Consider the following 17,464-nt stretch of genomic DNA (forward strand, 5'->3'; position numbering starts at 1 on the left):
GAAAAGATAGAGTATTTTGAGAACTTTTACACCAAAGGGATCAGATCTAAATTGTTGATGCAGTGTGTTGTGACAGGGGGACCTGTTTATTGGTTTATCAGATTTGATTTTGAAACCATTCGGCCCATTGAACAGATCAGTAAAATAGAAAATTGGCGTTGCTTTAATTACAGCATTGAGCATCACAACCCATATGGTCTTGAACAAGTCACAGAATCCTTCATTTTCTTCCAAAACATATGTACACTGGACCGGGCTGGAATATACTGCAGTGCTGACCCGGAAGGTACAGTCATTTCCGAACAGGGTGTCCTTGTCATCAAGCCGGAGAAGTGGAGAAGTTCGTGGCAAATGAGGGATACCATGTCTTGGTTGGGTTATGTGGTGATGCCTATCGTAATCAGTATTTTCTTCTTAGTAGGCACGATTGTTGCAGCTGTCCGGGGTAAAGTGTGTAACTGCTCATGCTGTGGAGGTGAACAAGGTAATTATACGACCATGCCAAATATTCCTCAATCCCTGTATTGTGCAGTTCCCGCCCCTCAGGCTTTGCAGCCTCCACAGAGTAACATGGTCCCTCAGCCTCCACAGAGTAACATGGTCCCTCAGCCTCCACAGAGTAACATGGTCCCTCAGCCTCCACAGAGTAACATGGTCCCTCAGCCTCCACAGAGTAACATGGTCCCTCAGCCTCCACAGAGTAACATAGTCCCTCAGCCTCCACAGAGTAACATGGTCCCTCAGCCTCCACAGAGTAACATGGTCCCTCAGCCTCCACAGAGTAACATGGTCCCTCAGCCTCCACAGAGTAACATGGTCCCTCAGCCTCCACAGAGTAACAGCGTCCCTCAAGCTCCTCCTAACATGGTCCCTCAAGCTTGGGTCAACCCTCAGGATGATTAACTTCTCCGTGGCCCTTGGATCTCCTGACGTCATGATTTATTTAAAACTTACCTTAGATCCATTGCTATGAAGCATCTTGGAGCACTCAGAAACTTTTGCAAAACAGCTGTTTTTATCTCTATACATATATTCTACAAAACTGTCAGGTGGTAGGACCTGGACATTGCACTTATTAGTTATTACTTACCACAATCAGATGGTGTTAGAATTAGAATAAGCATGAGTGTTGTGCGCCGTAAAGGCTAAAACAATCAGATTGTTCTTATTTAGCTTAATTTATATTTAAGTTTAACTCTTTTAAAGTTCTGTTTTAAGGGGGCAGGGGGGGGGGGGTCTTCATGGAAATTTTCTCAAAATCGACTTTTTAGTTGTTTCTGATAGATGGGAGTGATATCTATCAGATGCTTTTAATTCGATAGAAAAATAATGCTCCTAGCAGAAATTATCGCCGGTAGAAGGTCAGCGCTTGTGTGTAATTGTATTGCGCGAGCGATTTTTGATCGCGTACCCTGAAAATCGAGTCTAAAAATCTATCTCCTCCTACATTTTTTGAGCAATCACCCTCAAACTTTCAGGATATGTTTTAGGGATCATTTAGAAGAGATTATCCGGGCAAAATTTTGAGATAGGCCTTTAAACATTTTTTATTCGATTTTGAAAATCTTGGACCTGGTTTTTTGACGATTTTTCGAGGTCCAAGATTTTTAAAATCGAATAAAAAATGTTTAAAGGCCTATCTCAAAATTTTGCCCGGAAAATCCCTTCTAAATGATCCTTAGAACATATCCTGAAAGTTTGAGGGTGATTGCTCAAAAAATGTAGGAGAAGATAGATTTTTAGACTCGATTTTCAGGGCACGCGATCAAAAATCGCTCGCGCAATACAATTACACACAAGCGCTGACCTTTTACCGGCGATAATTTCGGCTAGGAACAATATTTTTCTATCAGATTAAAAGCATCTGATAGATATCACTCCCCTCTATCAGAAACAACTAAAAAGTCGATTTTGAGAAAATTTCCATGAAGACCCCCCTGCCCCCTTAAAGAACATGATTTTTACAACACTGTTGAATATACAATGATTTTATCATCTCATTAAATCTAGAATTAGTCTAGAATAATATTATAATTAACTATACAAACTACACAGCAAATGATACAACGATATTACTAAATAATGTTATTTTGTTTTCAAAATTAATCATCAATATTTTAATCGGTTCAGAATAGTACTCAGTACTTAATATAATATACATGTTATTTTTTATATCAAGAGCAGTTTTTAAAATGCAATTGAAGTACTAATCCTATAAAAATCAGAGAATCTTAAATTCTTCGATTTTTTAGCACAAAAAAGAATTTGTTGTTACAGCAGCAAGATAGTCAGATAGTGGTTAATACCACTTCAGATTTATTTTCGAGCTTTTTATGAAACAAGTAATGCGATGAACACCCAACGATTAGATTTCCAGCTACGTACATACTTTAAGTTCTAGATTTGCAAAAATGTCATATTTTGAGCATTTCTTCATCGTATTAGCTTAGTACACATTGTATTAGCTTAGTACAAATTTATAAATTATGCAATTTATTGTAACTTCGTAAGCTTAGTCTTAAAGTATTATCTGAAATGTTTAATTTTTCTCTTCCATAATTTTAGTTTGAGCTTTAATTTTTAGTTTTTTTGAATTTTAATGCGTGAAGTTTTTATGCTAAAATGTGGTTTACATTTTTTGATTTAATAGCCTTGTAGTTGTAGCTGAATTTGAAATTATCAAAATCCATTATTTTTTCTTATTATTCGACGCCAACGACTCGAAAGTTAGATCTTCATCAATGAAAACGTTACAAAGTAAAATAAGTAAACCAATGGTTTCCTCATAAAGGGGATTCAGCACTGTAAATTACAGGCACTAGTTATATTATGGCTTCTATATTATGGCTTACTTAGTTATATTATAATTAGATACATAATACGGTACAAACATTAGATATTTTTATGTGTCAGGAGTTCTCTACACCTGATAATTTAGACTGACAAGGAACAGTCTTTTCACTCTAATTTTGGTTTTTGGAAAATCATTTACTGTTAAAGTTCTAGTTAGGGGATAATGAAATACTTGTAGTGTACTGAACATAATAATATCGAACTGGAAAAACCGCAAATAATATTCAAATCTTGACAACAAAATGTTGAAAATCGTAAGAGCTAATCACAAAAGTTTAAAAATAACAATTAACTGGATGATTTGGTTGTTTCTCCTTCTGATTCATCCTCAGCTGTGTACTTTCTTATCCATGGATGATCTAACGCTTGTTCACCTGACATCCGTTTCTTTGGATTGATTCTCAGCAACTTGTTTATAAAATCCTTTGCCAAGCTCGAGATACTATCCCAATGAGAAGTATCAAAATTGTATTTCCCCCGTTTGATGGCGTTGAACAACCCGGTAATGGACTCACTGTAAAAGGGAGGGTACCCACAAAGCATGGTGTAAGTGATCACACCAAGGCTCCACAGATCTGTCTCTTTGCCGTACTTCTGGTTGAGGAGTTCAGGAGATACATACCCTGGTGTTCCACAAGCCTGGGTTAGATTCTCTGACTGCCCTGGTGCTGTGTTGAATAGTCCTATATGAACCATTAGTTTTGTGTAGGATTTGTCTTTAAAGTAAATAAGTTCTGGTTTTAGGTTCCTGTGCACAATTCCGTGCTCGTGAAGATGATTGACTGCCTCGATTATTTGCTTGACATACTTAGCAGTGTGGCTTTCAACAATTGCGTTCAACTTGAGAATCCTGTCAAAGAGTTCTCCTCCAGCGCAATGTGTTCTTACAAATGTAACGTTGTCTGGCTTTTTTCCCTTCATGTTCCTGTACACTGCTTCAAGCTTTGGGAGGTTTGGATGATCAATAACTCCATAGATCTTGTCAATATTTTCACACTGTTCTAAAACTTCTTCACTTTCCATAATATAAGTGTCTGCGTGAAACACTTCGTTTGTTGATCTGTCTGTTGCCTCTTTTGTCACTCCACAATGTTCCAGGTTACCACTTTTTTTGGCTCCGATTTTGTAACTAGTTGCCAGATTGTTACTAAGCTTGCTGTACCAGTCTAGGTTAATGGTTTCCTTTTTACAGCAAACGTTTCCCATTGTTGCATAACAGCCTGCAATATAATAGTTGAAGTTCGCAAGATCGTAATATGAAAATGAAACTATGTTATTCCAACCAAAGGCGTTTTATTTTAATTCTAACTAAACAAAAAAGTTGTGAAACGGAAGCTCAGTACATTCGAACAATCAAAGAATGTGTCTAAAACAAAATATGTAAAAGTGTACATTTAACCAAACTGTCTGTATTATATGAAAGTGTAAGCATACTCTACCAATGAAGCTGAAATCATGTATGATCAGACTTGGCAGTGTTACTTAGTGAAGGCAAACCAAGAAAATGCAGGCGGCTTACGAACAAGCCCTATAACTACTAACATAGTCAAGGAAGTTCACTGAAGTTGATTTGAGCACTGTTTACTTTGGTCAATAAATTGCAGTCAAGTGTTTCCCTAAAGTGCATTTATTCCACTCAGACTGTAAAGGTATCACAAGCTTTTCAGAAATTTGGCTGATGATCTTTATACTAAATGTTTATTACTTACACTGTCAATTTGTATATAGGATGAGCGACTCAGAGAAGGAGCCGCTAATTTCAGTGAGCTCCTCAACTGACCTGGCTCCAGAAGATGCAGAACCACTTGCTGAATACACCGCAGAACAGCCAGCAGAACAACCAGCAGAACAACCAGCAAATGTAGAATCTGTTCCACAGAATAATGGTGGAGACCCCCTAACTGGCCAGACCTTACCAAGAACAAACAGACACCATTCAGTGCTCTTCGAGGAGCAAGGGGACACGTTACCAAAACGTCAGATGAGCGACGAGAGGACTAGGATTTTAGATCAGTCTTTCGGGGGAACTACTTGCTACGGAGGTAATAATATTATATATTAGTTATATAATTGTTACTACAGGCTACAACTCTACAACTGTTGTTTTTTAACTATAATTCAATAAGTCAACATATATAATACTACCATTTGTGAGGTTTGATTTACACAAAATTCTATTTTTAAGGGTTATTTAGAGTCATTATTAAACTGTCACATACATGAAATAATTTTGGTTGTTTTAGCTTCAGGACCGGGCCATCATGATAATGTGAATATTGAAAACCTTGGAACGATCCAATCTGGGGTAATTACTTTTTTAAAATTATTTCTTTTTTCCATATTATCTTATGTTTTTGAATTATATCTAAACACTTGTGGCAATATGTTTTTTAGTTATTTAAAAAAGATGTTTTTCTGTATCTACCATTGTAGAGGTTAATACATATATATTGAGTTATTGTTATACTATTTATAGTATAACAATAAATATGTATTTATTGTTATACTATTTATACTATTTAAAATAGTATAGTATAACAATAAATATGTATTTACCTCAATGGTAGAAACAGAAAAATATAACATTAGTTGTGTGATCAACGTTATTTACCATAAAGCTCAATAATGTTTGAGCTACACTGCAGTATCAATAAATCAATGTAATATTTGGATGTAGTCTTTGTAGGGGTTACTACTCACAGTTCTGTTAATAAGATTAAGTAACCTGTGCACCTCAGTTCCTTGTACGTGACATGTAATATAATATGACAGTGAACAACATAACAACTTATCAAAAGTGATCCATCGGCAGTGTCATTACCTTCACCGATATTCTGAATGTAACAGTTGGTTTTTGGTTGGTTTTGGTTTAGGGAGCAAACTCTTAACTCGCTACATAAGTCCTAAGTTCAAAGTATACAGGGTGGCCCAGAGTAATAATGTACATAAATATAATTTAAGTGACAATTAATAATATCTTATAATTTTCAACACTGTTTTCTTACAGTTCAAGAAAAGGATAGGAAAGCGGTGTAGGAACCCAAAGGTAAGCAGAATCTCAAGAAGAGACAACTTTGTTACAAAATTATCAATTAATTAATCAACTGTTGTACAGCAACTTTGTTAAAGTGTTATACGTATTATAACGATTAATTTATTTACTGTTATCAATTTTAAGCGTAGGATATCACACAATTCTTTCTCAGTATCCTTAAATTATCACTGCACAATAAACATTCCACACTGCGGGTAACTCCATTGTTCATCAATTTGTAATTTCTTGATCGTAATTATTTAGATGAGACGAAATTAGTCATCATGGAATTTGCTTTATTTTTCCATGTTGCACCAGGATAACGTTTGCGTTGCCTGCATCTTCCACCTGGACGAGTAAGTTGTAATTGTCCTTGACATGCGTCTGTCTAACAATGACTGAGTTAGACTTTCCTTATTACCAAGTTAGTTATGCTGAAAAACAAATCTCTCTACTTCTCCGTGATAAATCCACCTTAAAATATACAATCAATACACTGCCAGCCCATCATCATACATTGGAAGATGTTCATCGTTCAATGAGGTATCTGTACAGTGTGCTAATATACACTGGCTGTTTGTTTCCTGTATTTACTTGGTCATGTTGCACATGAGATGGAATCGTCAGCACGTTTAGTTCGTCGTCTCTCAGTACTAGCTTACTAGTGTTCTGTCAATCATTTTGAGAAGAGTGTGAGGGAGTTTCCATTTGTTTCTGCTGTTTAAGCTTGTAGTGCAGTGCTTGTAGTGTAGTGTTTTCAGTGCAGTGTTTGGAGTGTTATCTTGAGTTTAGTTTGGTGTCGTGGTTGAGGTTCAACTGGTGTAAAAGTGGCTAGTTCTAGCGCTGAAACTGAGGAAGTTCCCATTTTATGGAAAGTAAGTCTGTGGTTGTTTGTTTCTCACAACTCTTTACACTGTTTATATCTAGCGCTTATTTTAAATAGCACTCGGACCTTGTGTGTACTTCTTGACTCAAGCAGAATTTTTGTATTTCTAGTTTATACTTGAACTTCCTACTTACACTTCTCTGAATCTTACCATACACAAAACAAAAAGTTGCGTAATGAAGACAAGTTGATAAATTGTATTTTGTAGGGTCAGTACAATTCTTAGGTCACACTTTAGAGTACATTGTACATACGACTCAACAAGTTACTTAGGTAACAACAAGTTATAAGAACATAGTAAGAACATAAACTCTGAGCGGTCGCTGAGTAGTTGGGCTGGAGGACCTTGAGTTACCTAGTAATCTGACCACTATTATATACGTCATCAATTAGTTGACATGCAAGCTTTAAGCACCGTGGGAAATTTAATTAATTGGAGTAGCTCTGACATTTAGGAACCAATTAGCACAGATTGTATTGAATAAGAGAGATCACCACCGGAGTCTTACCTTATCTAACATTCTTCAGTCCATAATGTTACTTTGTTTGTTGGTTTGTTGGTTTGTTGGTTTGTTGGTTTGTTAGTTTGTCAATTTATTAGTTTATTTTAACTTTGTTGTTGTTTCAGCACCGGCACATGTCCCTGTCAACCCACCACGGTCCTGATGATCCTCGGAGTTATCTATCCTGTGACTACGAGGTAACAAACAACAATATTTTGAGTTAAAAGCTACTATTTATACTGCTGTTTTTACCTTACTTACTGAGTTACTGCTACATTAACATGTAGTCTCCAAACATGATATATCCGAATTTTTAAACCCGACTCAACATAGAATTCAATTGAAGTAAAACTGCATTCCTGCATTCCAACTACTATACCATTCATATAAAATCCCAGTACTCAACCACTCAATGTTTAAAGTGTACATCTTAAGTTCACTTTCACACTTTATTGTAGCACATTGATATTTCTGCTGTTAGAGTTAGTGGCGGATAATATTACCCCTAGTCAATTTCCTTATTTACTGTGAAGCTTTGCAAGGTAAATTAATCTAACAAATAGTGGTTCCATGTTACATTCCTAACCAACTTATAATTCACCACATCACCTTATAAAATATAAATTCCACTGTAACTTTATCTTTGTTCATCCGTTCTATTTTTATGCTCAATTCGCTCCCAAATGTGTAAGTTACATTCCGAGTAAGCTAATGTTATTTAACCTTGGTGCTATAAAACCATATCTGTTCTACGAACAGGCGAGTAACAAGAGAGCAGTATTACCGTACTGTAATGCGACACGTACCCTAGTACTACTACCGAGTAGTAGTGCAAACACCTCCAAGATCGACACTGTCGCACTACAGTACGCTACCCGGACTGTTGTGCGACACGAACTCAAGTGCGACAAAGAGTTCTCTGCGACAACGCGTGTCCAGCTTCCTCCTGACTCCAGAAGGCTTGCTTGTGGTGGAAAAAGCATCCTCTCTTGGTAGTAGTGGGCCAGGTTGTCTCCACAGCGTTGATCAGGGGTCTCTCGTAGTCACTCAGGACAGATTCAGGCATAGAGCTCATTAAGGAGGGCTTCGTAATGGGCTTGCGTCTTTCCAGGGAGTAAGCCGAATGCGAGGGGAATTCTCCAGCCGTCAGGAGACGTCACCAACTGTGTGAACAGGTTGGGTGAGGTGCTGAAGGTACCAGCAATGACAAGATGAGGAGCCTCAGCCAAACGATCCTTGTTTTCCACTGCGCCGAGCAGGAAAGATGTTCTCCTCTCCGCCGAGTAGGTAGAATCCCAAAGCAGGAAGGTTTCACCCTTGTTCGTTCTGATGTAGTCAGGAGTTAGGAAAAGATCTACCAGGGAGCGGGTTTTGGTATGGCTTCAAAGGAGAGGGGTCCAATAGCGTCAGCGATTAGGTGTTTCGTAGGGAGGTCAGTATCTGAAGCTTTCTGTTTCATGTTCTGTTTTGCTGTGTAGACTGAATGAAGGTGACTGTGGAACTTCTTGTCGAACTTCAGGTTTCACACTACAGCTGTACGTGTCGCATTACAGTACGTTTACCAATTTTAAGTGCGTTACGATATCTGCTTTCAACTTATAATACCGCGATGGTAAAAACTTAATAGTAATTATCAGTTTTATCTTTAAAAGTAAAATACTGAGTACTAACATTGTTAATGTTTCCACAGAGTTTGAATTATGATACAGTTGAGAACGATTTGACTCTCCAGAGTGAAACTAAACGTGAATATAAGGTTTGTTGAACTATGCAAAACATTAGCGCAATAATTTATCACATTTGTCATATAATGGTTTCAAGAGAATTCCTGCTTTCTTTTTCCTGAATTTATTGAACATTCAATGAATTGTAACTATGTTAAACCGTGCTTTTTGGCGGAAAATATAGAAGCTTGGTTTTAAGCGAGACAGATCCCTTGCTCAAATAGTGCTCAATACTTGTATATTTCAGCGGTTCAACTCTACTAGTTTTAACAGATGGCTGGTGTGTTTTCTGATAGGCGTATTTACAGCCTGTATAGCGGTAATAGTTGACATAGGAATTGAACAGCTGTCCAACATCAAGCTCGACCTGGTCAGGAAATGTAAGTTTAATTCTACATTAAATTATCCTTGATTACTGTAGACTGGAGATTACTGAAGTGCATTGTGTTCAGATTATATCCATCCGTGCCGTAGGCAGGATGCTCTGAGTTTGTTCACAATTCACATTCATAATTTGTCCGTTTGTTACGGTCTCGAACACTTGCAAGCTGTCGTTCAAAAGATAGACAAGCTGGTACATGATTTTAGGCATAACTTAATATTTTACTACAAAGCCAAACATGCATTACAAACTACAAAGTACACACGTTTTGATGGGCACAAGTATGAAGTATGAAGTAAGTCTATCAGACGAGTGTGAACAAGAGTTAATTTAGGACATCGCTAGACTGCGGAATATCCGTGTTTTATGGAACGCGCCAACTCCTAATACTGCAAGAGCAGATCAATCGGCGCGTACGTACAAACATTAAATTATTTGACTAGCTAGCAGACCGCGCGCGGCGCGCATCTCATGTCACATGTGCATGCAGCGCATTGCGTAGCCGGCTGCATCAACCACATGTCTTTATTGCCGGATTTAAGTTACACAAAAGCCACCGGTGAGCTATCGGATTATAGCGGAAGCTAGCGGGCGCCTATAGGAAACGCGCTAAAATGCAGCATTTATACCAGTATATTTTCTATCAACATATATAAGAATTCGTCAAAAAAAGTACTACTAGACTTGCAAAGTGCTGGCTGCAACGACGAATGGCCACCATTTTTACTCCACAACCTACCTGGATTACGTAAATCACAAAGAACATCTAGTCAATAATCACTCAAAACCAAACTCATACAGCTCAAATTAAACAATCTGAATCAGGACAACATTTCAAACCACCTGCCATTCTAACAGCACATTCCTTATTTCACTGCCACATAGCGCATATCTACACTGATAACACACCTAATTGCGGTGAGGCAGCATCATAAAGTTAATATCAAATATGTTTGCAGATCAGGGCCAGTCGACTCGACCAATAAAATTTTAATTGAATAGTTTTATTAGATAACATCACAATTATAATCTGCGTGCCCCTCGGGGATGAATATTTAACTTATTTCAATTATATATTACTTTTGAGTAAACATTGGCTGGTACTACGGACCAGTCCCCCAATCATACCTAGCGAATGGCTAGCGGAGTATTTCACTTGACCGGGTATCAGCCATCAGGGTATGAGATCATCACCACATTGATATTCATGAATGTGAACACTGAACATCACAACCATGATTGTTCTTGACTTATCCTTTCAGATATGCTGAAGTGTTTAAATAAAGAAACATGCTCCGTTCTGATTCCTTGGCTGGTTTGGACCGGACTCAACATCGCTTTTTGCATCGTTGCAACTGTCGTGGTCGCTTTTGTCGAGGTGATAATTAGGTCTTACAAAGATTGCAGAGTCTTGCTTACCATGGAATCAGTATGGTTATGAATTGATTTGGTCGCCATGTGTTGTGAAATGCTTATCGTATATAATATTTCAGCCAGTAGCAGCGGGTAGTGGAATCCCGGAGATTAAATGTTACCTAAACGGGGTAAAAGTCCCGAGAGTAGTCAGAATTAAAACCCTCCTCTGTAAAGTGACGAGTATCATTGCTGCTGTGTCTGGGGGTCTAGCGTGTGGAAAGGTACAGAATAAATTAATTAATGTGAAAAGTACAGTGGAAAATGTACAGTTTGAAATGAACACCCAAAAATTGTTGAACCATTATTTTACGATACTGACCCCGCAGGAAGGTCCCATGGTACACAGTGTTGAACCATTATGTTACGATACTGACCCCGCAGGAAGGTCCCATGGTACACAGTGTTGAACCATTATGTTACGATACTGACCCCGCAGGAAGGTCCCATGGTACACAGTGTTGAACCATTATGTTACGATACTCACCCCGCAGGAAGGTCCCATGGTACACAGTGTTGAACCATTATTTTACGATACTGACCCCGCAGGAAGGTCCCATGGTACACAGTGTTGTTGAACCATTATTTTACGATACTGACCCCGCAGGAAGGTCCCATGGTACACAGTGTTGTTGAACCATTATTTTACGATACTCACCCCGCAGGAAGGTCCCATGGTACACAGTGGCGCGGTGGTTGCTGCAGGAATTTCTCAGGGTAGATCAACTACATTGCAGTGTGATTGCAAGGTAAGATTTGTCTGATAATTTTATGTTAAATAAGTTATACATACTTATGTAAATGTATACTCTAGTGATCGTAATTATGCCCAGATTGGAATGTATTACGTATATATTGGTATATTTGACTATCCATGGGCAACATCGAACCTATATGAATAATACGAATACGGTTCTGAAAGATTGCAAATTCGCACTCATGATCATGGGCTACCTGCAACCTATATGAATAACATTAATACATAAGGTTCTAAAATGTTATAGATAATATATAGAGTTGTACATCATCATGAAACTGATAGATTAATTTACTTTATCAGGTTTTCAAAGATTTCCGATGTGACCATGTTAAGAGAGACTTTATAGCCTGTGGCGCTGCTGCAGGGGTCTCTGCTGCGTTTGGAGCACCAATTGGAGGGGTGCTGTTCGCTCTGGAGGAGGGTGCTAGTTTCTGGAACCAGTCCCTTACTTGGAGAATAGTAAATATTATTTAGTAAATATTATTTCATTACTTGGCGAATAGTAAATATTATTTCATTACTTGGCGAATAGTAAAGATTATTTCATTTTAGAATATTGATCAATGTAGTTTGATCAGTAATTTGTGAGTTGAGAGTTCTTCTATTATAAGTTGCCCAAAAGATGATTAATTGTTTTACCGCCCTCAGTTCTTCTCCTCGCTGGTATCGTCGTTCTTCCTCAACACTATTCTCTCAACGTATAAAGGGTCTCCTGGAGACCTATCTAATCCTGGTCTTGCTAACTTTGGTCTATTCGAGGTAAGCACTATAGTTATCTGATCAGCCATATGTATAACATTGAAATATGCTTTGAGTCCCATTTTTCTAACTTTTTTATCTGTTCAGGCCGATGTATAAAAGGTGCTCTAACTTTTCATAAAAGCTGTACATTATAATCTCCTGAGAGATTATTTAATTTCAGATCAGTAACTACGAGTGGTATGAGTTAATTATTTTCATAATGATGGGAATGGTTGGTGGACTCCTCGGAGCATTATTCAACGACATCAATATCAGACTTTCTTTATTCAGAATAAGGTACCTTTATCAGACTTTCTTTATTCAGAATAGGTGTATTTATTATTAACAACGTGATGATAGGCTTGTTTTCGGCTGAGTATGTGAATATTTTAATTGTTTTCGCACGTAGGAACCATTGGTATTTAATAGGTCACTGCTTCCAACTTGCTGATTGGAGTTTCACAATTCACGTTGTCGCCCTATTATAGAAAGAGCGTATGTCGACACGAGCCATTTAAAAAATTAAGGCAGGTTTGACATTCTACTGACCTAGGCGAATATTTTCTCAAATTGACAATTTACCGTTTTCAAAAAGGCGTAGGCCGAAACGTCGACAACTATTTGTTTGCAAAACTGAGTGGAGACTCTCACTTTTTCCCAAAACATCAATTATAATTTACCGAAAATAAATCCCTTCCACATTTTGGAAACTGTCTCTGTCGAAATGGACGAAGCTGTAGATTAGCTTTTAAACGCTGCACAACTATGTTATTATTAACTATGTTATTATCAACCGGTTTGTTTCAGGCGTATGAAGTACAGAGTACTGAAAGTAATAGAAGTAATTCTGGTAGCGTTTTCCACTACTGCTATAGGATTTTGTGCCATGTACTTTGTCGAGGACTGCACCTACGCACAAGTTAAAGATAACAGCACAGAGCTTTATAATTTACAGGTTACTGTTTGGACCAGTAAAAGTTGTGTGTCAAATCATGATGGACTTGATCAAAAATACGACGATTTTTGTGGCTTTGTCCAAATTTTGTAGTGTTTCCCTGACAAACAAAACAAAAGTTGTTGAAAATCCAAAATAAGTATGTTTTCTGGAAACTATTTTGTATGTCCCTTCTAAAATGTGACTTCTATATTATTACAGATGCAATGCGACAGTGGACAGTACAACTCACTTGCTACTCTGTTCTTGCAATCCCCTGAGAGCACTGTTAAAGATCTTCTTCACTCTCCTATAGGTAACAAATAAACCTCCTGGGTGTGGAATGTGGGTCTAGGTCTGTCTTTTTGAGAAATTATGGGAGTTTTATATTATGGGAAACTGCGGCTACAACCGTTATGATATCCGATATAAATAATTGCTCAGACAAACCATAAATAAGCAATTTTTAAAACAATCATCTTATTTCAGATAAGTTCTCTTGGAAGTCACTACTGACTTTCTCAGTGATATACTACTTCATGTCTGTTTGGACGTACGGTCTCTCTGTTGCTTCTGGTCTCTTCATGCCCAGTCTTCTCACAGGTTAGTGTCAAACTGCTCGGCCCGTTCTTTTTAACATGTTATTATCATGTTTATGAAGATTATGAACCATGTATTTTGGTCCGATATAAATGATAAGGTCGCATTTCTACATATTTTCTGTCGTATTTCTAATAACATGGTTGATGGTAGTGCAGTAATTATTTCTCCCCTACCAGGTGCTGCTTACGGTAGACTTGTTGGGGTATTACTACACTACGTCACACCAATGAACGTATCGGAGCCTGGAATATACGCTCTCATTGGTGCTGCTTCTTTCTTGGGTAACCTTCTTTATTGTGATAAATTATTTCAAAACTTTAATTCAAACAGGAGTCTGAATTTTCAAAAAAGTCAGGAATCTGAATTTTCTGCTTTCAGACAGGAGTCTGAATTTTCCGCTTCCAAGTTTACGACTTGATGTTTCAGGTGGTGTAACTCGTATGACTATAAGTCTGACTGTAATTATAATGGAGGCTACTAGGAACATAACGTTTGGTCTTCCTATCATGATGACATTAGTAACTGCCAGGTGAGGAACTAGGGCCATTTATTGATGAGCAGTCACAGAAATCAGAATGGATGTTTGATTATATAATACGATTATATTATGTATTATATGATGTATGTTATCATTCAGTCATAAGTAACTGACATTATATCATCAGGTTTGTTGGTAACTACTTTAACGAAGGTCTGTACGACGAACATATCAACTTGAAGCAGGTTCCAATGTTACCGTGGGATCCTCCTGTAAAAAGCTTCAGGCTCACAGGTACGTTGTTCAGCTGGAAATTTCAGTTTTAGTTTTCTTGGATATTGAAATGAAAACATCTGTTAAGGTAAAATCGGTGTAAAATTATCGGACTAAAATCAGAGTAAAGTTAAAACTTTCAGATCTTGATTATCTGTAGGGAGCAGCAGCAAATGAAAGTTGAGAAAATTCAACTTGCATTTTCATAATTACAAAAGATAATCTTCATTATCCCTTAATACATCAGTTTAAACAAATAAACCACCTAAAACTTCACATACTCTTGTCCTCACTTCATGGTCTAAAGTGAGTCATAGCAAACTGAGGTCCCATACTCTTCCTTCTCTCTCCGACTATCTTCTTCCAGCTCATATCCTCACCCTCATCACTACTGTTTTCCTCTCCACTCTTCTCCTCCTTCTTATCCCCTCTAGATAAACTGCTCATTCTCTCCCTCATGTACTCATTCTTCCGCTGCTCCCTCTGTATACTCCTGTCCAGATGTTTACTCAGGATGGGTATCGGAATAGCAAAAAGAGGCACTCCCGCAATAGCACAAAACCCACCGATGATCTTGCCAGCAGTGGTCAATATCGCTGGAGACCCGTACCCAATAGTAGTGATAGTGATGAGACTCCACCACACATACTCCAGGATACTGTAATGAACATCGTCCTCGTGATGGTATTCCTCTGAGTGGAATTCCTCGTCTTCAGGACACGGTTCGGTTACACAGTCTGTTCCGTTTGAGATCGTTGGCGGTTCCGGCTCTTTTACTTCTGCTAGGTACTCTAAACAAGCAAAGAGAAAGACAATGACGAATAAAAACAGACATACTGAGAGTAGTTCACGTGATGCGTCCTTCAAGGCGGTTCCTAAGGAGTTCAAGAGGAGCGAGTGTCTGGATAGTCTCAAGATTCTGAAACTGAACGATAGTCTGATGATGTTTTTGAGGAACTTGCTGTCCGAGGCGTCTGAGTTTGCTACGGCCAGCAGCATGCAGAATGTAGCGATTAACATAAGGTCTATACCAGTCTGAAAAGATGTGAGGAATTTTATTTTCTGAGGGGCGGCGAAAAAATGTAGCAGGAAAAGGATAGAAAACCAGATCATACAGGCAGCATCCATCCAAACAAAGATTCGAATGGCTCCGTACCGGGCGAAGAACGCCATTTCTAGTGGATCCAAATTAGGGGGTCTGTTATCAGGGAGGGTTGCTGAAATGCAGCTCACAACTGAGACAAGAATGAATATAACATCAAAAACTGTGTAAATCTTCGTTACCGCAGAAGTTTTGTGGTATAAACATAAGAAGATTGTAGATTGAAAACTTTTTGGATCTTCAGGTACCAGTCCCTCAAAATTATCCTTGATTTCCTGCTCATACGGTCCTACTGTTATTTCCTTCGGATTAATCTTAAAGAATCTCAGAGTATCTAAAAAAGTTTCATGTTTAATCCCAATAGGGCACCTCAGTGTATTCTGAATATCTTGATAGTAGAACAGTACACTCTCAAAACACTCTGCTTTAATGTAAACCGGCTCATCAGGGACCCCTGGATACTCCTCCTGATCATACGGGTTCCACTTGATAATCTCGAATATAAACCTCTGCTTCTCACTGTCAAAGTACTGCCACTTCTCCTGACTGCCCAGCAGAGTGTGGTCGTGTCTCTCGATTGTCTCCCAGCGGGTCTGGAACAGAGCTCCTGCCTCTATAAACGCGTACTCTGAGACTGGGGTGTTGTCTTGTATTTCAATGGGCTCCAGGTTGAACCGCACTTTCTTGGGTCCAACAGGGGGTGTTGGGGTGTTGCAGGGAGAGGAGTCGAGTGAGGAGTCAGACATGAAGAAGTTGTGCATTAGGAGATAGTGGAGCGAGTGTTTTTCAAGCATCTCGTCTGTTATTAGTGGCATTCTGACTGGTTTGGGTTCTGGTATTGGTACTTCGAGATGTCCGGAACTCCAACTTTCCCTTCTACCGTCGATTAGATTCAGTCCTTCCAAACTGTCCTTAAATTTGTTGACCGGAGTTGGCGAGTCGGGCGTTTCTTCTACGACATTTTCAACGGTTATTGAAATTCTCGGCGGTAGGATCCTAGGTCTGAATTTCTGCACGTTGTTAAATGAGAGCTGAATCGAGTCTCTAGCTCGTGCTGCTTGGAAGGTTCCCAAGCCATCGTCTAATTCATCGTTCAGAGATATAAGTGAGCAAGCACTGCTCATAGAGTCCGGCGTCTCATACCCGGAGTTATTCCCACTATTGTTCTTCAAAATATCACCTAGCCTATTGCTTTTGTTAACAACGAGTTTATACTTGCCCGGATTCCCAAACACCTGCTTCTCCACAACCCCCTCCTCGTACTCATCCTTCTTCGGACTGCTGTTAGATTTTCTAAACCGAGGAGAATAAGAAGGAGAAGACCTGGAGGAGGGACGGTTGTTGTTCTGACTGCCCTGCGCGGCGGCACTGCGGCACGCTATGGAGGGGGAGGAGGAAGAGTTGGGGTCTTTTGAGAGATCTGTCCAACAGCCCCGCATCTTGGCTGATTAGGGTTCTTCCTAGCGTTCTTCCTGGTAATTTAGTGTAACCGGGTTAGAATTAGAATTAGAGGTGTAATAAAATGTAAGCAGCAAATAACACAATGATATTATTATGATTAATATTAAATAATGATTTTCGTTCAATTCTAAGCTGTTAGAAGAATTCTTAGATATAATGTAAGGAAGCGTGCTCACAAGAAAGCTGAACAAAACTGAATACAAATAAAATGACGTGTTTTTATATATAAATTCTAAAAGACGCGGTGAAAAGACATTAAAACCACCATTAGCGTTAAAAAACGCGAATTTTTTAAAAATTCGGGTTTGCATAGGCGC

The 17,464-nt window shown here is 38.5% G+C and overlaps 2 protein-coding genes across 2 annotated transcripts in view; one reads left to right on the forward strand and one right to left on the reverse strand.

The window, feature by feature from the left end:
• Nucleotides 1-3,141: 3,141 nt before the first annotated feature.
• LOC134816943 (calcium/calmodulin-dependent protein kinase type 1D-like) lies at nt 3,142-4,059 on the reverse strand. Its single transcript, XM_063826002.1, has one exon. It carries the CDS (start codon nt 4,057-4,059, stop codon nt 3,142-3,144), a length of 918 nt encoding a protein of 305 aa, XP_063682072.1.
• Nucleotides 4,060-4,582: 523 nt separating this feature from the next.
• The window catches only part of LOC134816792 (H(+)/Cl(-) exchange transporter 7-like), a 33,927-nt gene continuing 21,045 nt past the window's right edge, over nt 4,583-17,464 (forward strand). The window contains exons 1-18 of the mRNA XM_063825786.1: nt 4,583-4,895; nt 5,097-5,158; nt 5,861-5,899; nt 7,402-7,473; nt 8,967-9,032; nt 9,248-9,380; nt 10,645-10,760; nt 10,876-11,019; nt 11,461-11,544; nt 11,856-12,014; nt 12,204-12,314; nt 12,478-12,593; nt 13,104-13,251; nt 13,453-13,546; nt 13,720-13,833; nt 14,010-14,114; nt 14,260-14,362; nt 14,499-14,605. Coding sequence (XP_063681856.1) covers nt 4,583-4,895; nt 5,097-5,158; nt 5,861-5,899; nt 7,402-7,473; nt 8,967-9,032; nt 9,248-9,380; nt 10,645-10,760; nt 10,876-11,019; nt 11,461-11,544; nt 11,856-12,014; nt 12,204-12,314; nt 12,478-12,593; nt 13,104-13,251; nt 13,453-13,546; nt 13,720-13,833; nt 14,010-14,114; nt 14,260-14,362; nt 14,499-14,605 — 2,086 coding nt within the window. The remainder of the gene's footprint in view (nt 4,896-5,096; nt 5,159-5,860; nt 5,900-7,401; nt 7,474-8,966; nt 9,033-9,247; nt 9,381-10,644; nt 10,761-10,875; nt 11,020-11,460; nt 11,545-11,855; nt 12,015-12,203; nt 12,315-12,477; nt 12,594-13,103; nt 13,252-13,452; nt 13,547-13,719; nt 13,834-14,009; nt 14,115-14,259; nt 14,363-14,498; nt 14,606-17,464) is intronic.

The sequence above is a fragment of the Bolinopsis microptera genome, chromosome 6, assembly GCF_026151205.1.
Source record: "Bolinopsis microptera isolate Bmic1 chromosome 6, MBARI_Bmic_1.0, whole genome shotgun sequence".
Lineage (NCBI taxonomy): Eukaryota > Metazoa > Ctenophora > Tentaculata > Lobata > Bolinopsidae > Bolinopsis > Bolinopsis microptera.

Coding starts and splice junctions, on each gene's coding strand:
- LOC134816943 (XM_063826002.1), bottom strand. CDS start 4,059: ATGGGAAACGTTTGCTGTAAAAAGGAAACCATTAACCTAGACTGGTAC.